This window comes from Dama dama, chromosome 33 (assembly GCF_033118175.1).
Source record: "Dama dama isolate Ldn47 chromosome 33, ASM3311817v1, whole genome shotgun sequence".
Lineage (NCBI taxonomy): Eukaryota > Metazoa > Chordata > Mammalia > Artiodactyla > Cervidae > Dama > Dama dama.
The window spans coordinates 8,218,100-8,240,121 of record NC_083713.1 but is presented as its reverse complement, the minus strand read 5'-3'; the positions used below and the strand labels follow the sequence as shown (position 1 = coordinate 8,240,121).

At 53.1% G+C, this 22,022-nt stretch overlaps 1 protein-coding gene, 1 long non-coding RNA gene and 1 pseudogene across 2 annotated transcripts in view; all 3 read left to right on the top strand.

Annotated features, from left to right (window-relative positions):
* LOC133051237 (uncharacterized) overlaps positions 1 to 11,408 on the top strand; it is a 49,969-nt gene extending 38,561 nt beyond the window's left edge. The window contains exons 2-5 of the long non-coding RNA XR_009691806.1: positions 2,984 to 3,066; positions 6,632 to 6,751; positions 6,848 to 6,901; positions 11,304 to 11,408. This is a non-coding gene — a long non-coding RNA (uncharacterized LOC133051237). The remainder of the gene's footprint in view (positions 1 to 2,983; positions 3,067 to 6,631; positions 6,752 to 6,847; positions 6,902 to 11,303) is intronic.
* LOC133051379 (5S ribosomal RNA) lies at positions 5,221 to 5,339 on the top strand (annotated as a pseudogene).
* Positions 11,409 to 12,932: 1,524 nt separating the features above from the next.
* LOC133050740 (liprin-alpha-2-like) overlaps positions 12,933 to 22,022 on the top strand; it is a 42,494-nt gene continuing 33,404 nt past the window's right edge. Inside the window, 8 exon segments of the mRNA XM_061134995.1 lie at positions 12,933 to 13,049; positions 14,250 to 14,348; positions 14,820 to 14,984; positions 15,638 to 15,712; positions 17,060 to 17,283; positions 17,892 to 18,128; positions 19,092 to 19,323; positions 21,636 to 21,859. Of these exon segments, the coding sequence (XP_060990978.1) occupies positions 12,933 to 13,049; positions 14,250 to 14,348; positions 14,820 to 14,984; positions 15,638 to 15,712; positions 17,060 to 17,283; positions 17,892 to 18,128; positions 19,092 to 19,323; positions 21,636 to 21,859 (1,373 nt within the window).

Here is a 22,022-nt window from a genome sequence, read left to right as displayed (position 1 = left end):
CTGGCCCTTGAGGCTCTGAGGAGCGATTGCTCTCTGTGGGGTCTGGGCCCGGGGCTCTGGCGTCAAAGCCTCCCTTGAGTGAGCGTTTCTCGAGCAGGTTGTACTCCTTCATTTGCCCGGCAGTGATTAGGTGGGCAGGCCCTTTGCGGGAGCAGCGCCTTGAAACCCTGAGGGACGGTTTCCTCAGCACTTCGCTGATCACCGTGCGGGATTGGGCTTTCTTTGTTTTGGCTTCTCCAAGGAGAGATTTGCAACCCCAGGGGAGGGTGAGTGGGTCGGGAGTTTGTGAGCTTATGAAAACTGCATCTGAGAAAACTAAGGTCATTTAATGGAGTGAAACCTTACTTTTTGTTCTCCCACGTGTCCCGCGTAAAGCTAGGCGAGAAACGGTGTGGTTTCTGGATTCCTTACTCTAGGCATAAGGACCTTGGAAATTAAGTCAATTAAGTATATGAACAATGTTTCTTGAGAATTTGGCACATTCTCTGTGTTTAGAATTGAACCGAAGTATTTTTCATTTGTGTCTTTTACCCATGAAATACTCATAACACCCCTCCCCAAGATTTAACAATCGAGAATGTCTTCAAACATTGTCAAATGTTACTTGGGAAGCAAAACTGCCTCTCAGTGAGACTGCTGCTGTACAGAGAATATTCCCAATATTTCAATAAAAACATCTTACCTTTAAAAAAAAGAAGAAGAAAGAGGGAGGGAGAGACAGCAAGAGGACCACACAGATTCCCCACCCCCAGCCCCAGCCCCACGCCTCCACACCCTCCCCCGTCCATCGTGGGTATGCACCCGGCCCCCGGTCGGCCTGACCACAGCCTCGCCCGCCGACACACTCACACACTCACTCTCACACACTCACCCTCTGGTCTGGGGACGGGGGCTGGGTCTTGCCTTAGGGAGCCAAGCTGAAGGGGACCTTTGAGACTTCGGCTGCGAGGAAGTCTTGGGGACCCCACGGGGGACTGCCAGCCCCAGGGCACCGCGTCCAGCCTGGGCCGCCCCAAGGGAACGCCCCCTCCCTTGGGGAAGCGGCTTCTTCCGCAGGGCCTCTCTCTGGGGTGGTCACGGTTGTGCCAGTGTGTCTGTCTCGGATCGGATGCCATCCTCTCTCCCGTGTCTGTCTCCCGTTTGCCTTCTGTCAGTCGGTCTGTCTCCCTCTGTCTGTCTCCACCTGTGTGTGTGTGTGTGTGTGTGTGTGTGTGTCCGCGCGTGTCTGTCTTCATCTCCCTCTGGCCGTCTGGGAGTCTGTCTCTGAACCTTCGTCTCTTTCTGCCTCTGAGTCTCCTGACCCCCGGCCTCTCACAGGCGCTGTGGGTCTGGCTCTGGCTGAGGAGCTTGCGCCGGCCGGCTGTCTCCCTTGGCCTGGGTGCGTGCGAGTGTCTGTGTGTGTGTCCGTGTCCGTGCCCCTGCCTGTCGCTCGTCCGCTCTCTCAGGAAGGTCCCGTGCTTGGCGGGCGGCGTGGGGACAAGGGGGGGCCGCGGTCGGGCGAAGGGGCGGGGCTGCCGCGCTCCAGTTGCCGGCGGCGGCCCGCCGCAAGCCAGACACCTCCGGGGCCACTTGGGCCTGAGCAGCTGTCCGGAGGGGTGGGTGGGGGGCCCGAGCGGGGGGCGGGCCTGGAGAGGCCCAGGGTGGGTGGGCGCCGAGACCTCCGCGCCCCTCACCCCAACCCCCAGCCCAGGCCTGCACGCCCGACCGGCCGCTCGTGGTCCCGGCAACCCTCCGGGCCCCCGGGCCGGGCCAGGCTTGCTTGCCAGGGTGGCGGTGTGCGGGGACGGGGCGGCGTCGGCCGGGCTGCCGGGCCTGGCCGGCCCGAGTTCGGTCGCCAGTCGGGCGGCTCAAGTGCAGCGCGCGCCCCGTGGAAAGGTGCGGCTCGACCGGCACGTCAGAGCGAAAGGGAGGCGCAGCGCAGGGCTTTGAAGGCGCCTGGCGCCAGCTGCCTCCCTCTCATAAGATCATACCACCCTGAACGGGCCAGATGTCTTCTGATCTGGGAAACTAAGCAGGGATAGTTAGTACTTGGATGGGAGAGCCCCTAGTAGTTAGGAGCTCCAGGCTTTTGCATAAAGTAGACGACAAGCCAACGTATAGGTGACGAAACGTTTATCGAGAAAAATCCAATGAAACCTGAATTCAAAGATGGTTTATGGCGTAGAAGCAAGTGTTTTCCATTAGGTTCCCCCTCCCCCCGAATTAACTTGCATGATGGTTTCCCAGTAGCATAATGCTTAGTTTTTATTCCTTCTTTCCTTGTCTGTATCCATCTTTTTGCATCATTATGTGGTGCCTTATTGGCATAATTTTCCGCCTTTTGTCTTTTTTGTAACTTTTCGAAAAAGGACTTCTTAGGCATTAACATACTGATATTACCATAAGGGGGAAAGACTTCTTCCCTACAACTGCATTGAAAAAATTTGAACTTAAGAAAATATATTTTAATGTAGCAGAATTATTATTTTTAACAAATGCTTTCCAATCTAGCATTTGTTAAATCCTTAACTGCTGATAAGTGTTCAGGCTTCCCTGGTGGCTCAGCTGGTGAAGAATCCACCTGGCATGCAGGAGACCTGGGTTCCATCCCTGGGTTGCAGAGACCCCCTGGAGAAGGGAAAGGCTACCCACTCTAGTATTCGGGCCTGGAGAATTCCATGGACTGTATAGTCCATGCGTTCGCAGAGTCAGACATGACTGAGCGACTTTCACGGGTCACCAACAACGGTTCAGCCTGAAATAAGAACTTTCAAAAATCTTTGAACACAGACGCTCTAACTTATTTTCCCTCTGGGATCAATATCTTGCATTTACTTTCAGGTTACCTATACACAATAGGCACAGAACTCTCTTATTGTGTCTTTTATTTGCATATAAATTAACGTCCTAGGAAACTTAAAATAGAAACACTAAAGACAGTGTTGCGCAGAGCAATCTCTGTTAAATGCCCCATTATCTCACTGAAGTTCCTATACACATGCAGGGACTGAAGGAGGACAGGAAGATGGCAGAAGAGCAGCCCGCGAGCCACTGCTGTGTCTGTGCACATCAACTACAGACTGCAAGGTAAGGACAGTATTTTACATAAATAGAAACATAGTTACAGTTCAGATTTCCTTTTGAAGTTGCCTCCATAATTGGTTTGCAATAGCAACAGATTCTCCCCTTTCTTCATAGCCATACGCCAACACCCAACACGTATCATTTTAAAAAATCTATTAATGTCAGAGAAAGCCATCACAATACTTGAGGAGTGACTTCAAGAAAACTCCAATCAAGTCACAGTACTCAGGCAGGTGGGTTTAATAAACAAGTCCTAGGTAGATATCAATCCACCTAAAAGTGGGCAGTAATGTTGGAACACATCTAGGATTTCCTTTTTAAACCCACGCTCCAAGGAAAACAGTACTGAGTTTACCAGAGGAACAGTAAAAAGAGGACATCACTGGAGGGGAGTTTACACAGCCAGTCTGGCCCTGCGGTCTGACGCTGGGGTAGCATCTATCTGCTTGCTTGGCCCCTGTGTCCCTCGGGGAGGACACGGGCTCGAGAGTGCAGAACAGTATCATCACTAGGACTGCCCAGAGCTGCTGTGAACATCCAAAAAGTTGCACTTGAAGAGTTCTTTAGAGGGCCTCCCTGGTGATCCAGTGGCTGCTCCCAATGCAGGGGCCTGGGTTCAATCTCTGGTCAGTGAACTAGATGCCATACACTGCAAGTGAGAGTTTGCCCGCCACAATTAAAGATCCCTTGTGTGGCAACCAAGACCTAGTGCAGCTTACAACAAAGAAAAAGGCACCACACGTTCTTTAGAAAGTGCTATAAAAGGCTATGAATGATTGCTTCTACGAAGCAAATAGTAAGAAATACGTGTATTAGTTGCTCAGTTGTGTCCGAGTCTTGGTGACTCCATGGACTATGTAGCCTTGCAAGTTCCCCTGTCCATGGAATTCTCTAGGCAAGAATACTGGAAGAGGTTGCCATTCCCTTCTCCAGGCGATCTTCTCAACCCAGCCATGGAACCCAGGTCTCCTGCATTGCAGACAGAATCTTCACCACCTGAGCCACCAGGGAAGCCCAGGAAATACGTAGACCGGATTCCTGTGAATAAAGACGGGTGCCATTAGAGAGAAAATAACCTACTAGGTTCATTTAGTTCTATTATCGCGATTCTCCTTGGGAGTTAAAAATAAGAGTACTTCTGGAGAACCTGACAAAAGCTGTGATTCATCTTAATAAAAGACTTCTCATGGAGATCTTGAAACCTGTTTCCTGAAAGAAATGAGTTATAAATATATTTCTTACGCCTGGTGGCAAAGTTTCTAATGACAGAATTCATCTCCCATGCAGCTCAATGAATCCCTGTTTTTAAACAAGAGAATGAATGAAAGCGTTGAGTGCAGCAGCCATGAGGTTCCCTACTGTCACAGCTCACAGTAAGGCAAGAAGGATCAAAGTAACTGTCTGTCTGTCTGTTTTAGCAGTTGGTGAAAATCCAGTAGATCCTGTCTTCAATTCACGTAGAACTCTTTAAGGAAGAGTGTGAAGGCCCTCAGGAAGGTCCCGTGCTTGGCGGGTGGCGTGGGGACAAGGGGGGCCACGGTGGGGCGAAGGGGCGGGGCTGAGGCGCTCGGGTGGACCGCGCCGGTGGCTCGTGGTGGGTTTGGGCCCCGGGCAGGTGCCTGGCAGGATGGGCGCTCAGGGCCCCGGCTGCGCTACGCCTAGGCCCGCGGGAGGCTCAGAGGACCGAGGGCCGCGGTCGGCGGCGGGCCCGAATCAGACACCTCTGGGGCCACATGGCCCTGAGCCTCGAACGCGAGTGGGGCGGGGTGGGGGGGGGGGGGCGCCGACAGGGGGCGGGCCTGGAGAGGCCCAGGGCGGGAGGGCGCGGAGACCTCCGCGCCCCTCACCCCAACCCCAGGCCCAGGCATGCACCGCCAGCCGGCCACTCGGGATCCAGGAAGCCCTCCGGGGCCCCGGGCCGGGCCAGGCGGGTTCTGGCCGGCTTGGCGGTGTGCGGAGGCGGGGCGGCATTGGACGCCCCCCGGGCTGCCGGCCCTGGCCGACCGGAGTCCGGTCGCAGGTTGTGCGGCTCCAGTGCAGGCCGCGGCCCTTGGAGAGGAGTGGCCGGCTGGCCTGATCGGCAGGCAAGTCAGACCCAAAGGGAGGCGCAACGCAGGGCTCTTAAGGTTCTTAAGGCGCCTGGCTGCAGCCACCTCCGTCTAGGGCCATACCACCCTGAACGCGCCAGATCTTGTCTGATCTGGGAAGCGAAGCAGGGTCTGGCCTGGTTAGTACTTGGGTGGGAGACCGCCTGGGAATACCGGGTGCTGTAGGCTTCCTGCCTCCCCTGTCCTTTAGCCCTGCCCCCACCCCCCCACCCCCCACCCCCGGCGCGGTTGGCCGCCCCGAGCCCCACCTGCCCCTGGCCCCTCGCACCCGGCGGGCTCAGAGCTGTCGCCTGCCTTCCAGCCGGCTAGCCAACCTGCCGGCGGCCCTCGAAGACAGCAGCGGCCCAACTCTTGGGTCCCCGCAGCCCCAGCCCCTCCCCCGGTGGGTGGCCGGGGCCCCCACTCCCGCCGCAGGCCTGGGTTGCCTCCGGATTTGGCTTCCAGGAAACCAGATGACAGTCGGGTCTCCATCTGGGGCTCCCTTGGCATGCCTCAGGCAATCCCAGGGGCTGCCCCAGCCCAGTACTCCCAGGCGACAGCGGGCACACACACACACACACACAGACACACAGACACACAAAGACACACACACAAAGACACACACAGAGACACACAGACTCACCCCGCCCCCCGCCCCGGACAGGTGAGGAGCTGCAAAGCACAGGGAAGGGAGACTCAGAAAGAGGGGAGAGAGTCCTAGTCTCGCAAAGACCACCCTCACAACCCTCACGTTCGGTTTCAAAAGACCTGTGGTCAGGTGAAGAACAGGGCGGATGTAGGTAGAGTGGCGGTGGCGTATGCCAATGCAGACCGGACTGGAGTCCGGTCGCAGGTCGTGCTGCTCAATTGCAGCCCGAGGCCCTTGAAGAGGTGTGGCCGGCTGGCCTGACCGGCAGGCAAGTCAAAGCAAAAGGGAGGTGCAATGCAGGGTTCTTAAGGTTCTTAATGCGCCTGGCTGCAGCCACCTCTGTCTTCAGCCCCCATCTCACTCCTACCCAAAGACTCAGTGTCTGTGCCATGAGCCTCCCCTACATTGAGGTGTCAGGGGCCATTGTGTAGTCCCAAAGCTATTCATATCTCTCTTCCGAATTCCACCATCAGACTTTCATTTCTTTGGCTAGGAAGTTTTTATGCCTCTTGAGTCTTAAGTGCTGAGGCTTTTATACACCCCACCTGTCTTCCTTTGGCCCTCTCTAGGTTTTGTGGAAGCATACTTGTTATAAACTGGAGAAGGAAATGGCAACGGTATGAAGTGAATTCTGGACATGGTTTAAGAGTCTTGTCTTGAAAGTTCCCCAAGGAAATGGCAACCCACTCCAGTGTTCTTGCCTGGAGAATCCCAGGGATGGGGTCGTACAGAGTCGGATACGACTGAAGTGACTTAGCAGTAGCAGCAGCAGCATCTCTACTCAGAGTCAGCAATTTGACCTTCTTGTACTTCTTTTCCTTGTTGGTTTTAGTATCAAGGTTATGCTAGTCTTATGAAACAAGGAGGAGAGTGTTCCTGGTTTACCCCAAGAGTTCCTGTGAGATTGCTGTTTACTTCCCTGGCTTTTTGGAAGAATTGATTGGCAAAACAAGTAGGTTTCATTGTGGGGAGGCTTTTCACTTCAGATTTAATTTTTTTCATGCAAATAAAAATTTCTGATTTTGTATGTCTTCTTGGGTCTATTTAGGTAAAGCATTTCCCACTGCTAGGAATTTAGTGAGGCCAGCAGACTCTACAATTGGTAAGTGAACTGTGTTCATAATATCTTTCTTGTCTGCAAGATGGGTTGTCTCCCCTTTTAAAAATCCTTGATATTGGTGATTTGTGCCCTGTCTCTTTTTCTTAATCAGTTTCTCTAGGGGTTTATCATTTTTATCAATCCTTTCAAAGAGCCAACTTTTGGCATTGTTTTTTAAAAAAATTCGTATGTGCTTACTGTTTCCTTATTTTCTGCTCCTTTTTCTTCTATCTGCCTTGTGTGTCGTTTGCTCTGCTTCTTTTCTGGTTTCTTGGGATAGAGGCTTAATTGATTTTTAGCCTTCCTTCTTTTCCAGGATATGTGTTTAAGGCTTTAAGACCCTGTAAACATAGTTCGCTGGGTCCCACAAGTTTGAATAAGCCAGACTTTCATTATCTTTTATGGAAAAGTATTTCTAATTTTCGTTGTGTTTTTTAAAATTATTATTCATGAAGTTCTTCAAGAAGTATGTCATTTAACTTCCCAATGTTTGGGAAGGTTTTTCTAGTGACCCTTTTTTGATTCCTAGCTTAATTCCATGAAGAGCCCTGTCTTAGGCTTTTAGGGCTACTGTTACCAATACTGTAGACTAGCTGCTAGACAAGAGAAAGTTGTTTCTTAGAGTACTGGAGGCTGGGCAGTCCCAAGATCACCAGCAGGTGCCACGTCTGGTGAGGCCTGGTTCCTGGTTCCTAGACTGCCTGCTGCTTCTCCCTGGTCTCGCATCACGGGAGCCCATTCCCTCCTGACCTGACCCCTCCCAGAGTCCCTGCCTCCGAGTATCATCTCCACGTGCGGGGTGAAGTTTGAGGGCACATAGACCGTCAGCCCATTGCAATCCCTAAGCATACCCTGCATTATTTCAGTCCTTTGAAATAATTCGAGCTTTCCTAGTGGCCCAATATATATTCCTTTTGTTATATGTTCCTTGGGCCCCTGAAAATCACGCGTATCAGGGGGAATGCAGTGTTCCGTGCGTATCACTTAGATCAGGTTTGTCAATCATATAATTCAGATTTCGGTAGCCACGTTGAGTAAAGCAGAAGTAGGTGAAATCATCCGTAATACGTTTTATTTTAACACACCCAAAGCAGTACCCTTTCCGTGTGTGATCAATCAGCATGATGGAACCCAATGAATCAGTTTCTGTTCTCTTCTTCACGCTGCGTCTTTAAACTCCAGTGCGTGTCTCACGTGTGCAGCACGCCTCAGCGCAGCGCCGGCCGCACTTCAGGTCCTTCATGGCTGCAGGTGCCCACGCACCAGGGAGCCCAGCTCCGTGAGAGATGTGTCTTTAACGTCTGCCATTGCGATTGTGAACCTGGCTGTTACTCCTTTTCTGTTTCTGTCAGTTTTTATGTATTGATATTTTGAGGTTATGTTATTAGGTACATTCAAATTTAGAATGCTCATCTTTTTGGTAGACTGAACTTGTATCAGTATGAGATGCTTCCTTTTATCGCTAGGAATGCTTCTTACTCAGGGCACTGTTTGACAGTGATATTGCCACATCAGTTTTCTGTCCTTGTTTGCCTGCGTATCTTTTCGTATCACCTGTCTGTGGTCTTCCATCTTCACATGTACCTCTGTGAATAGTGTAGAGTTTTGATGTTAATCAGTTTGACACTTTTTATCTTTCCGTGAGAACCTTTGCTCTGTTTACAGTTTGATGTTCCCGTGTGCAGACAGCGTGTTGCTGTTTGTTTTCTGTCTGTCCCGCCTCTTCTGTGTCCTTGTCTCGGGCCTTCTGTTAGAAGGATGAGGTGCTTTTCTAGTTCTTCCTCCTCTGCCAGGTGGTTGGGTGAGTGTGCGCAGATACGGCGCGTGGTTTACATTTAAGTCTAACTTAGTGCTGTTACTGCCTCCCTGACACGGCTGTTTGCTCCTTGTCACTGTTATCCTTTAAAACTGTAGATATATTTTTGGTGTTGTCATGATTGTAGAGTTAATGTGTACTGTCAGAGTTACCTCATGGTTGGTCTTTACTTGTTTTTTATATTTCAGTCAGAGACTACTTTTCTTTTTCCCAAAGCACGGCCTTAATATCTTTTTAGTTCATGTCTGTGGGTGAAGAGTTGTCTCATTTCCATTTGCCCTAAAAGTCTTTATTTTCTTTCCCCTTGGAAGCATGTTTTTGTTGGGTGTAGAACTCCAGGTTGGTGGTGTTTCTTTGCAGCATTTTACAGGCGCCCGTCAATGATCTCCTGACTTCGTTGTTCTTGAAAAGTCAGCTCTCGGCGTTGCTGTGCCATTAAAAGCCACACCTTTTTTCCTCTGAGCGCTGGAACATTTTCTTCTCGCCTCAGGCACCCGCAGAGCTGCTGAAACCAATGTGTGGTTTTCATTTTTGAGTCAATAGTCTGATTCTTGAGCCAACTCTTGCCCCCGTCCGTGCCAGTCAGTTCAGTCACTCAGCGTCTGACCCGTTGCGACCCCATGGACTGCAGCACGCCAGGCTTCTCTGTCCATCACCAGCTCCCGGAGCCTGCTCAAGCTCATGTCCATCGAGTCAGTGATGCCAGCCAACCGTCTGGTCTTCTGTTGTCCCCTTCTCCTCCCGCCTTCAGTCTTCTCCAGCATCAGGTTCTATTCCAGTGAGTCAGTTTCTCGCATCAGGTGGCCAAAGTATTGGAGCTTCAGCATCAGTCTTTCCAGTGAATATTGAGGACTGATTTGCTTTAGGATGGACTGGTTGGATCTCCTTGCAGTCCACGGGGCTCTCAAGAGTCTTCTCCAACATCACAGTCCAGAAGCATTGATTCTTCGGCATTCAGCTGTCTTCATGGGCCAATTCTCACATCCATACATGACTACTGGAAAAAACACAGCTTTGACTAAATGAACCTTTGTCGGCAAAGTAATGTCTCTGTTTTTTAACATGCTGCCTAGGTTCATCATAGCTTTCCTTCCAAGGAGCAGGTGTCCTTTAATTTCACCATCTGCAGTAAGTTTGGAGCCCAAGAAAATAAAGTCTGTCACTGTTTCCATTGTTTCCCCATTTATTTGCCATGAAGCGATGGAGCCGGATGCCATGATCTTCATTTTTTGAATGCTGAGTTTTATGCCAGCTTTTTCACTCTCCTCTTCCACTTGCATCAAGAGGCTCTTTACTTCCAACCCCTGGAGGCATTTCTTATTCCCCTTTCTGTCTTTTCTCCCTCATAAGGGGACCCATTTATAGCTTTTAACAACATAGTTTCACAACGGGCTCTTTCTGTACTTTTTTCCCTCTTATATATATTTTTTAACTGATCCATCCTTCAGTTCACTGATCCTCTCTTCAGGTACGTCCAGTTTGATGTTAAGCCCAGAGACTGAGTTCGTAAATTCAGTCCCTGTTATTTTAAAGTTGTAGCATCGGTTTTGATTCTCAGAAATTTCTCCTTTGGTCAAGTATATTTTTTGAACTGGTGACGTTTGCATCTGATACCTCTAGCATACCTCTGATATTCTGATAGACATCTGCTACCTCTGGATCTGTTTCAGTTCTTTTTCTCTTGGTCCTGTTTGTTGTTACACCCTTTTTTGCTTTGTTGGTTGCATGTTGGACACTACGTTTGGAAAACCCTAGAGGTCCTGAGTGATGCTGTCTTCCCCAGACTTTCCTCTGACGTAGACCTCTAGTGGGGACAGAGCTCTCTGTTCACTCAGGGCCTGAGTGACTTGAGGCTGGGGGGGGTCCTTGTAAGGTGAGTCTCAGCAGCCTTCACCCACCTTCCCCGCCTCCCCCCACCCGACCCCAGGGAGGAGCCCTCCGGCGTCTCCGTCTGGAAGCCTGGGGGCCCTCCCAGGGCCCCTCCTTCTCGGCAGGTCCTGAATCCCACCGTCCGCCTCCTGAAGACCACGAGGTGATTGATACTCAGCGCTCAGCCAGTTTGGGCAGAGTGTTGGGTACGTTTTCTGTGCCCAACTTTTCTTGGGGAGATTGGTCTCTACCATCCGGACTGACTTGTCAGGCCTGCGCTCATATGTTTGTCTTCCCAGCCGGAGGAACCGTCCAGAGCTGTGTTAGCCAGTCCCCTCTGCTGGACTTTCCCCTGCCTTTTGTTCGCAGAGTCAGCTTTGTTCAGATGCCCCGGGGGAAGGAGCGGACCTCTCAGTCTCCAGCTGCCTCACTGGGCTTCCCTGTTGCTTGAAATCTTGGATTGTGGCTGCCTGAGGACCTCTTTTAAAATGTATTTAGCTTTTCTAGCTCTGGGTAGGCTGACCTACAAGCTGCTTGCGTCTGTAACTGGAAGTGGGGAAGCCCTGGGTGTCTTCTCTCATCTGAGGCCACATGTAAGCATCACAGTAATTATACTGATCATCTTTATTTGATCCCAGGAAAACAAGAGGCAGGGGTCCTTGCTTAGTACCCACGGTTGTGTTTCGGATCAGAATCCCCAGCTTGCCCACGCTCTTTCAGTGCCACTTGAATTTGGGAAGAAGGTGGAGCAAGCGGCCCACGCAGCCTGGGGACGGAGGAGCCGGTGTGCCCGCTTCCCCTGCGCCTGCCAGCCCAGGGCAGGCCTTGCGATGACAGGATGCTGGTGGTGGACGAGAAGCTGAGGAGGGCGGGGCTGCGTGACCTGTGTTCTGTGATGGGGTCACATGTGGGTTTTCTTTTTCAGTTTGAAAAGTGACTGCTTTTACCACCGTTAGTATTTTTTGGACCAAGGCAGATATATAAATAGGTAAATAAAGGCTCTTTCGTCGATTAAAAAAAAAAAGAAAAGTGACTGCTTTTAATCTTCCCTCCAGTTTCACTTTCAGGTTGACAATGAAGATTTTATTCTTCAAGTTGAGCACAGTGATTTTACAGTCTTTTTGAAAGCCACAGTTGAGGTTTTCAGAAGACGTCTCAGAGAACTCCAGTAGATAAAGCGAAAAAAAGAGAATGTGTTCAGGGTGCACTGAGGGCGGGACCCCAAACTGTACCCTGTCTCCCCAGAGTCTGTCATTGCTGAGATGGGCGGACATACGACCCCAAGCACCCAGGGGACTGAGTCCTCAAGTGACCGCAGAGGTCCGGGCTGAGCCAGGAGCAGTATGGGCTATGCCCTGGCGCGTGGAGAGCCGCGAGGCTGGGAGTGGGGCCAGGAGAGGGGGTGGGAGACTCGGGCGCGGAGGGAGGGCAGGGCAGCCCCTGGCGGGATCTGGGAGGTGCTGGCTGTCACGGCTGGAGGCAGGGCCACCCCTGAACTTCCACCATGCCGCCCCCATGGGGCCGAGTCTTCTGGCGGCCCAGGGTCCAAGTTAAGAGCGCGAGCTCGCAGCAGGTTGAATGAAACCCTGTCCCCACTGTGGGTTCATTGTAAGCGCCCGGAGCGAGGTTGGTCAAGCCCTTGCTGAGCTCGAGTGAGGGAGCCAGTCAGGGAGGACCAAGCTCAGGGTGAGAGTGAGGGGCAGCCAGCATGGTGAGTGCTCCTCAGCCGGGTGGGTTCTGGGCACACCCTTGAGTTCAGGGGTGCCCTTTCAGTAGCCTCACTGCAGGCTTATTTCGGGGGTGGAGGAAGCAGAAGCCCACTTAGAAGACGTGCTCATCCCTAGTGGTGGTGGTTTCTGAAGCAGTTTATACTGTTCGGTTTGACTGTGACCCAGTGACTTTGCAGGGTCACGTTTGACGGTGGGCCTGAGCTGTGGGCACGGCCTTCCTTCTCCCGCACCCAACACACACCTGCCATCTTTTTGGCAGCCCCTCCCCGCTCTCTGCACCCTTGATGGTGGGCCTGAGCCCAGCCCCCCTGTTACCATGGAGCCCCTTGTGACAGAGTGGGTTCCATGTTCTGGGCTCCTGGGAGATGTGCTGGAGGCAGAGCCTTCGTGCCATTTCTTCTTGAGACAGCGGAGCTGGTGGTCATAGTGTGAGATCGGTGTGTGTGAGAGCAGTGTGTGCGTGAGAGCGGTGTGTGTGAGAGCGGTGTGTGCGTGAGAGCGGTGTGTGCGTGAGACCGGTGGTCATAGTGTGCGATCGGTGGTGATACCTCAGGTGCTGAGGTATCTGCCTGGGAAACAGCAGGTGCCCCTGAGTGGGGGGCTGCCCACATCCGCGAGGATGGGTCGCAGAAGGGCCAGCCTTTGGGCGCTTTTCCCATGCTGCAACCCCAAGAAAAAGGCCAAGACAAGAAATAAGTTGACCTCATCCCAAGTCCTGGAAGCAGAGTGGCCGGAGGTGAGAGCAGCCGGGGGCTGGGCCCGTCGGGTTGGCCCTCACCTGGTGAAGCGTTGGGGTTCTGTTTCACTGTGTTCGCATGGTTGTGGGCCCTGCCGGCCAGGGCGTTCTGGCCTCCTGGGCAGGATCGACCCCAGCAGGTTGACCTTGTAAGAGGCTGTGCATGTGGTGCATGGACGATGGGCGGGGGCCCCACAGGAAGGGAAACAGTGGCTGGAGGAGTCACTGGGGCACGTGGACTGAGCCATAGAGTCAGTCCTTGGAGCAGAAAGGCTAAGCCCGTTAAGGTCTCTCTTCTTCCAAACAAGGCATCCCCTGGCTGGAGGAGTCTCTGGGGCATGTGGATCGAGCTAGAGAGTCAGTCCTTGAAGCACAAAGGCTAAGCCCCTTAACGTCTCCCATCTTACAAAGCAGAGACCAGTTCGTCCAGTGTTCTCGTGACGGGTACCTAGTGCTCATGTATATAACATACACCCTCATAGCTTCACATGTCTACTGCATGCCTCTTAAAAAGTGTTGGGCAGTGCTCTAGGTGCCGAATACTTAGTATGTAGTAGGGGATACGTGGCCCAGGATTTTTGTATTTGTGCAAAGAACAATCGAAGAATGAAAGAGTCCGTGTGGTTCGGTTTGAGCAAGTTCACCACATGGACGGCCCCGCGTACATACATATTGTGATAAAATACATATAACATGAATTTACCATTTTAAGCAGTTCATTGAATGACTGGGTGACTTCAGTGGAGTCAGGCTAACAGATGGCCTTGGGGTGCCATCAGCCTCTTTCGCAGAGGAACACTCCAAAGCCTGGTGGCCTTGTAGACCTTACCTTTCTTCTTCACTCTCCCCAGGGGCTCTAGGTCACTTGTCTGTGTGTCGTTGAAGAATCTCTTTATCCACTTTGTTGTTAGGTGTATGTTTAGGAAAGTTTCTCAGACTTCCCTGGGTCTTGAGAAGGCTGGCTTGGATTCCGGGTTCTCCCCTGCCGCGTGCCTGCCAGGTCGAGGTGGAGGCTGCAGGCCAGTCTGAGTTGTAGGGGTCTGTGTGGTCTTGGGGTCAGCGGACCCCCTCTTCTCCGGAGGGGCAGGGAGATCCTTTGAGTGGAGCCTGGAGAGAATGGACAGTGTCAGTCTTCAGAGTCTCGCTCTCTTTAACATTTGTGTTTGCGTTTAGTTACTTCCTCATTTACCTGTTTTCTAGGAGTTGGCCACATCTCAACAACTAAAGGCATGCAGGGAGCAGCTTCTTACAAGAGAAGCGGAAATCGCGGAGCTGAAAGCCGAAAGGAACAACACCAGGGTCAGTAGGCGGAGTCTCACGTGTTGACCTGTGCCCCGCGGGGGTCACCGCTGGGCTCCGTGTTGGTGTCTTTAAAGTCTGTCTGGTTTTCAAGTCATTTTTCACATCTTCCCACTGAGCAGACCGAGGTGGATCAGTTTGGGGTTCTCATACCTTGCTTCAAATTTATGATGAGAGCTAATGTAATTTTAGTACACTTGAGGGGAGAGTTCTCTTAGCTTCCATTTTTGTCCATGCTGCAGTTTGTGTGGGATCTTAGTTCCCCGACCAGGGATTAAAACCCATGAGCCCTGCAGAAGTGTGGAGTGTTAACTCCTGGGACACTGGGGAAGTCCACTCTAAATTCAGACTGAACTGGCGGGATTCCGACGTGCCTTAGCATGGTTTTGGTCTTAGCGTGAGGCTGAGAGGCGTTCTCAGCCCTGAATTCAAGTGTGAGGTTGAAGGTGCTCCTTTGGCCCCGCCTTGCAGCTGCTGCTGGAACACCTGGAGATCCTGGTTTCCCGGTATGTGCCGTCCCTCCGGATGACGGCGGGCCCGCAGCAGGCGCAGTCCCCAGCCAGCATGACCAGCGAGGTGGAGCTGCTCAGGGCGCTGAGATTGCTCTTTGAGCACCACAAGGCCCTGGACGAGAAGGTACCAGCCACGCGGCCGTCCTGGATTTGTACATTTGCTGCCTGGTTAGGTGGACGATGCGTGTATTTATGGAACTAGTTGACTTTTGAGCTTCTTGAATTCTTGTAAATACAGGCTTTTCTGTAAGAACTCAGAGTTTTATATGGTTAAAAAGCGTTGCCTGAGTCCATGCTCAGACATGTCCGAGTCTTTGCGACCCTGTGGACCGTAGCCCACCACGCTCCTCTCTTCATGGGGCTTCCCAGGCAAGAATACTGGAGTGGGTGGCCATCTTCTACTCCAGGGGATCTTTCCGACCCAGGGATCGAACCTGCCCTCTCACATTGGCAGGCAGATTCTTTACCACTGAGACACCTGGGAAGTGCCCAGTTAAAAAGTATTAGTTGGCATAAATGTCTCAAGGTTTTTTTTATTCTGTATACCAATTTGCAATTAAAAACTGGGTAATACAGTTCTTTTAGGATAACAGTTTTTTCCTCTGAAACTGAGAATTTAAAGCTGTTAGTAAGCAGATTTTCTTCACCTTAAGGTAAATGAGAGACATTAAAGGTATTCTGTTACAGTAGCCATGGAATCAGGTGAGGGTAGAATAAGAAGCGCACTATCGTATGTACACACATCAACACACAGTGATTCGGCCCCTTTTATTTCAGTGGAGAGAGCAACTACGACACGCTCTCGAAAGGTGTAGTTCCTTAGAAGAGGAATTAAGGACCGCAGACAAACAGGTGAGTTTGGACAGTCATCGTGTAATTCAGTTAAGGGTTCGTCATTTGTGTACTTTCATTCTCAAAAAGTATGAAGGCTGTAGTGGTGGACATCATGTGTTATTTATCTTTGAAATGGGGCGCAAGGGCCTGAGGAATAACCCCAGGGAGGGTGGGGCCTGGAGCCAGGGAGAGACCTGTTGGAGGGCGGCGGGGTGGGCAAGGAGGACAGGGGGCTTGGTGACATGGGTTCCTGCAGCCCCCGGGACCTGCCCGGCAGGGCGGGGCACAGCGCCTGCTTGCAGAGAGCTGGAGACCAGGCGGGAGGGGGACAGCAGAGGCCGCTCCCAGGGAGCCTTCAGAGACCCCGAGTGGGCGCTGCAGGGAGCCCTGGAGGAGGAGTCTGCTGGTTCCCGTTGTGCCATCTGAAGGTCAGAGAAGAGAGGATGTGCTGACCGGGCGGATGGGGGTGAACCCATAGGCAGCTTCTTTGCTGGAGCGGAACTGGGATGATGGCAGGTGGTCCTGAAGCCAGCGAAGGGGGTGGCCCAGCCCTTGGGAGGGGTCGTGAGGAACACAGGGGGTGTGGGCTGAGACCACGCGGCCAGGGAGCCGGCAGCCAGCACCTCGAGGCTGCCCCTCGGATGCTTTGAGGTCATGTCTGGGAAAGAAGGCAGGACCTGGGTTGAGAGTCGGACAGGGGGGAGACTTGCAGAGAGAAGGGTGTGAGGTGTGAGATCGGGAGGGCGGCACGGGCCCCAGCAGGCACTCTCCCGTGCGTCTCTGATGGCAGAGCCGCCCTTGCGGTGCGAGGGGCTGTCCCCCAGAACAGCCCGAGTGCCTGTGCCCCGAGAGGACAGCCGCGGGGGGCTGGCCCTCCAGTCCCCTAGCTGCCCAGCTCGCTCCTGTCTGTGCGTGTTCAGACCAGCCTGGAGCACGGAGGGCTGGGAACCTGTGAGGACGGCACTCCTCGGGGAGCTAGTACAAGTGATGACCGCTGAGGTGGACCCAGCGGCTGCGGAGCTGAAGGATTTTTTCCTTCTTATTTTCCTTCAGCCTGCCCGATGGAGGCATGGATGTATGTTTTTAATTTTGGGTTTTTGTCTCTGACTCGGTCAGCCCACCCTTGTGAATAACCTCATAGGATTGCCTTCTGTCCACGCTGAGACCTGACTGTCACCAGGCCACCTAGGAACTGGATTTTCCTGCTGCCCGTTTCTTCAGTACTGCTCGCTTAAGAGATGGCCGTGTCTCATAAGCATGGCCGTTTATCCAAAGTTGGGGCTTCCATATCAAATTGTGCTCGGTTCCTGACAGACGAGAGCTGTCCTGAATGTTGCTGACGAGCCGTGGTCCTCTCGTGCCCAGGTGCAGAGCCAGAGGGAGCAGGACTGGGAGTCCGCGCAGCAGGCCCGCGTGGTGGCCACCGTGGCCCAGGCCTTCGAGAGTGACGAGGATGTGTCTGACGGCGAGGGCGACGGGGTCACCCTCCTCAGCTCGGCCGGTCAGCTGCCGCCCAGTGGGCAGGCCGATGGCGACACTCTTCCTGTGATGCTTCAGGAGCAGCTGGATGCCATCAACGAGGAGATGTGGTGGGTGCGCCCGAACTCAGCTCGCCAGAAACTGGGCTTCTCTGAGGAGCTGTCTTCTCGTACGAGAAGTCTGAGTGTTCCATAGTGAGAGAACTGACTTCAGGCCTGCTTCAAGGATTCTCAGTTCTGAGATCGCCCTTGATGAGAGAGCTCAGTCAGGCAGGGCGTTCTGTCCACAGCTGGTGTCAGCCCTTTGTGGAGGGGGTGTTGTAGGGTGTCGCCCCAGCTCTGAGCCCCAAGGTGGGTGAGGTGCCAAGGCGGTGTCCTCCCCGGCCCGTGTACCCTCCAGCCCTGAGGGTTCACCCTCCCGTGTCCATCGGAGACTCCCACGTTGTGGTGAAAAGCCACATGGAAGAGAAAAGCAGGGGTTTGGGAGTTGGCAAGTTCCCACTCAGATCTGCATTGTCCTTTTGAACTTAATACAGTGTGAAGATTGGCTTGTTGTAAGACAGTGGTCCAAGGACATGTGTTTGAGTTTTCCTCATGTCGTCAGTATATTTAAGATGTTCTCTTTAGACACCGTCTTGGCAGTTGTAACAGTTTACAGAACGGGATAGAACGCAAAGGCCCGCCTCGTGGTGAGCAGCGGGCCTTGGGTCTGGGTGCAGCCGGGTGTCCGGGGGCCCCGAGGCCTGCCTGGGCCACACGCGCACAGCTACGCCCCTGTCCCGGGCCTGTGTCCAGAGCGGCCGCAGGCCGGTGACCCCGCGCAGGACCAGGCAGAGCTCCTGCTCAGATAGTTCTCGTCACGTCAACCCGGGCCGAGGTGCCCGTCCGTGCCTGTGTGCCGAGCACGCGGGGCTCGGGGGGAAGGCAGGGGTGAACGGCACAGCCAGCCATCGCAGGTGGTGGCGCCTGCACTTTTCACGCCTAGACAGACTGCTTCCTTGGCCTTGTGTCAGCTCAGACCAGCTCAGAAAGATGGGCTTTCCCCATCCCCACAGGAAATGTGGAACGGATTTTTCCACATGAATATTTTTATTTTTACAGCAAGTTGTCAGGTAAAGTGAATTTTCCTTAGGCAGTAAGTTGACTTGTTTTATAAATGATAAATTCTGTCCATCAGCTTGCTCTCACAAGTGAGAAACTTTCAGGACTTATAGGTAGAATCAAGCTGAAGAGGTTATGACCTGCCAGAATCCTGTATTTTATTTTGGAAATCATTTTATAGGCATCATCGAGTATTTAAACTGCTATATAAAATCATCCACTACACGTTAGGGGAGAAGAGCAGGAAGCGTGAATGCTAGGTTAATGCGGCACATTGACATGAAGCCAGAAACTCGCACAAAGCTGGTGGAGAACTTCACCAAGTGATGTGTTTGTACATATTCAACCATTAAAAAAGAAAAATCCCCTCAGCACTTCATCTGGTGTGGGGACTTTAGTTTAGAAACTCCAGCTTGTTCGTGAATCGCTGTGTTGGTTATATAGAGTTCCCGATTCCCACGGCAAAGACTTGAGGCCCTGACGTGCACCTCTGCCCTGAGAGCAGGGAAGGTGAAGGTTGTCAACCTCAGGTATCTCCTCACAGGGAGAGAGTCGCCACCCAGGCCCCGTCAGAATGTTAGCGTAAATAAGTCAAATCAAACGTGAATGACCAGGGGCCAGTTTGCAAGACTCAGTGCGAAGTTATTCCAAGTTTGTGAATATTCAAGAGAGTTAAAGTCGAACCTTTTAGCCGAGATGTGAAATGAGCAGATGTTCCCGAAATTTGCTCATCGTGACACAGAATGCCAGCCCAAATTTGTTGTCCAGACACGGTCCTGTGCTGACGAGGGCAGCTGACGAGTTTTGCTCTCTTTTAGGTGGATCCAGGAGGAGAAGGAGAGCTCGGAGCAGCGGGCCGAGGAGACTGACAGCAGGGCGGGCGGGTCGCGCTTAGGCAGCCTTCGGCGTTTTAAGTCCCTGAGCTCCCTCAACCTGTGTCCTGCCTCCTCACTTGCCGGCTTCTGCCCGCCCAGCAGGGAGCGCTCCCCACCCCGAGGGAGGCGGCACAGCCCGGAGCTCCAGGGAGACCGGCTGGACGTCCTGACTCGGGTATGTGCCTGCCTCCTCCCTGCCCCATGCCTCCCCGAGCACACTGTTTTTCTTTCTTTCTTTTTTCTCTTTTTCCCCAGAAGAAAATCAGGTGCATTTACTATGCTCAGAGGTCTAAGACTTTTAAAGCTGCCTGGTCTTTAATCATTCCATAATGGCACAGGGACCAATCAGTCTTCATATTTGGACCACCGGCTTAGCACGCCATCTTGAACTGAGCCAGAGCCTGCCTCTGGAGCGGTGGGCCTGGCTTGTGCTAGGCACGGTAGCGGCAGGGAAGTTTCTGTGGTCAGGGAGCAGACAGCGTCATGAAAGTAACCATAGGCCGCCCTCATGGCGAGTGAAAACCAGGCAGCACATTTTCCATCAGGGACGCGTGGCTGCAGGGTGCAGGGCATGTGGTGGCAACAGAACCAAGAGTCTAAACTGGTCTGCTTGCTGATGGGCCTGGCCACGCGCTCCGGCCGGCTGTGCGTGTGGAACCAGTTAAAGACCCGGTGCCCCAGAGCCCCAGGGAAGAAGTCGGGCTGCCTCACTCTTCCGAGTCTCAGAAAGGGATGACGCCCTAGGGCTTCTGGTGACAGAGTGTGCCGCTCTAAAGCACATGTGCGGGCTTTCTTGTGTGTGGAGCCTCGGTTTCTGAGTGCACTGCTGTTTACCCCGTGAATCACGTGTACAACACTCTGCCTTGAAACTGCACTTGCATTATCCCTTTTTTCTGTTACCAGCCATTTCCTGTGAGCTGCGTGGTTAGCATAGAGTTAAATTAACTGTGGGTCATTTTAGATGCAAGTGAAGTGGTAACTGGTCCATTTTGTGGTATTTTGACACACTGCTTTTATAACTTGTACCATAGCCTAAGTAGTTGATATTTAAAATTCTTGGACGATTGCTCTGTGGTTTCATGCTTGATTTCTTTCCGAGTATTTGTAAAAGAACAGTTCTGAATATCTTCTCCTTGTGGAGTTTTCGGACGGTGTGTCTGCTGTCATCATTGGCTTTGATTTCCTGACTCATCCTGTTGCCTGTTTAGCCGTCATCAATCCAGACTCCAGCCTCCCATCCCCCCACCGGAGACTGTAGTTCACACATCCATCTCCCCTCCCCCATCCTCCCCCTTGCTCTGGTCATATCAGTGCTGTGTTCAGTTCGTCTGGTTTGTGCTTTGTCTTCGTGTCTCATTAAATGGTGATTTTCCCGCATAGCAGTAAGTTAGAGTTAGTGTATCACTATACAGTTAGAAGCATAATTTAGATGCATCATGCGCTGTATAGACAGCAGATGCCGCTCCCAAGCAGCCTTCAGACACCCTCAGTGGCCGCTGCAGGGTACCCTGGAGGAGGAGTCTGCTGGTTCCCGTTGTGCCATCTGAAGGTGAGAGCAGCGAGAGGATGTGCTGACCGGGCTGATGGGGGTGAACCCATAGGCAGCCGGTTCGCTGGAACGGAGCAGGGATGATGGCAGGGGGTCCTGCAGCCCGCGAAGGGGGTGGTCAGGCCCTGGGGAGGGGTCGTGAGGAACACAGGGGGTGTGGGCTGAGACCACGCGGCCAGGGAGCCGGCAGCCAGCACCTCGAGGCTGCCCCTCGGATGCTTTGAGGTCATGTGTGGGAGAGAAGGCAGGACCTGGGTTGAGAGTCGGACAGGGGGGAGACTTGCAGAGAGAAGGGTGTGAGGTGTGAGATCGGGAGGGCGGCACGGGCCCCAGCAGGCACTCTCCCGTGCGTCTCTGATGGCAGAGCCGCCCTTGCGGTGCGAGGGGCTGTCCCCCAGAACAGCCCGAGTGCCTGTGCCCCGAGAGGACAGCCGCTGGGGGCTGGCCCTCCAGTCCCCTAGCTGCCCAGCTCGCTCCTGTCTGTGCGTGTTCAGACCAGCCTGGAGCACGGAGGGCTGGGAACCTGTGAGGACGGCACTCCTCGGGGAGCTAGTACAAGTGATGACCGCTGAGGTGGACCCAGCGGCTGCGGAGCTGAAGGATTTTTTCCTTCTTATTTTCCTTCAGCCTGCCCGATGGAGGCATGGATGTATGTTTTTAATTTTGGGTTTTTGTCTCTGACTCGGTCAGCCCACCCTTGTGAATAACCTCATAGGATTGCCTTCTGTCCACGCTGAGACCTGACTGTCACCAGGCCACCTAGGAACTGGATTTTCCTGCTGCCCGTTTCTTCAGTACTGCTCGCTTAAGAGATGGCTGTGTCTCATAAGCATGGCCGTTTATCCAAAGTTGGGGCTTCCATACAAATTGTGCTCGGTTCCTGACAGACGAGAGCTGTCCTGAATGTCGCTGACGAGCCGTGGTCTTCTCGTGCCCAGGTGCAGAGCCAGAGGGAGCAGGACTGGGAGTCCGCGCAGCAGGCCCGCGTGGTGGCCACCGTGGCCCAGGCCCTCGAGAGTGACGAGGATGTGTCTGACGGCGAGGGCGACGGGGTCACCCTCCTCAGCTCGGCCGGTCAGCTGCCGCCCAGTGGGCAGGCCGATGGCGACACTCTTCCTGTGATGCTTCAGGAGCCGCTGGACGCCATCAGTGAAGAGATCCGGTGGGTGCGCTTTAACTCAGCTCCCCAGAACCTGGGCTTCTCTGAGGAGCTCTCTTCTCCTACAAGAATTCTGAGTGTTCCACAGTGAGAGAATTGACTTCAGGCCTGCTTCAAGGATTTTCAGTTCTGAGATCGCCCTTGATGAGAGAGCTCAGTGAGGCAG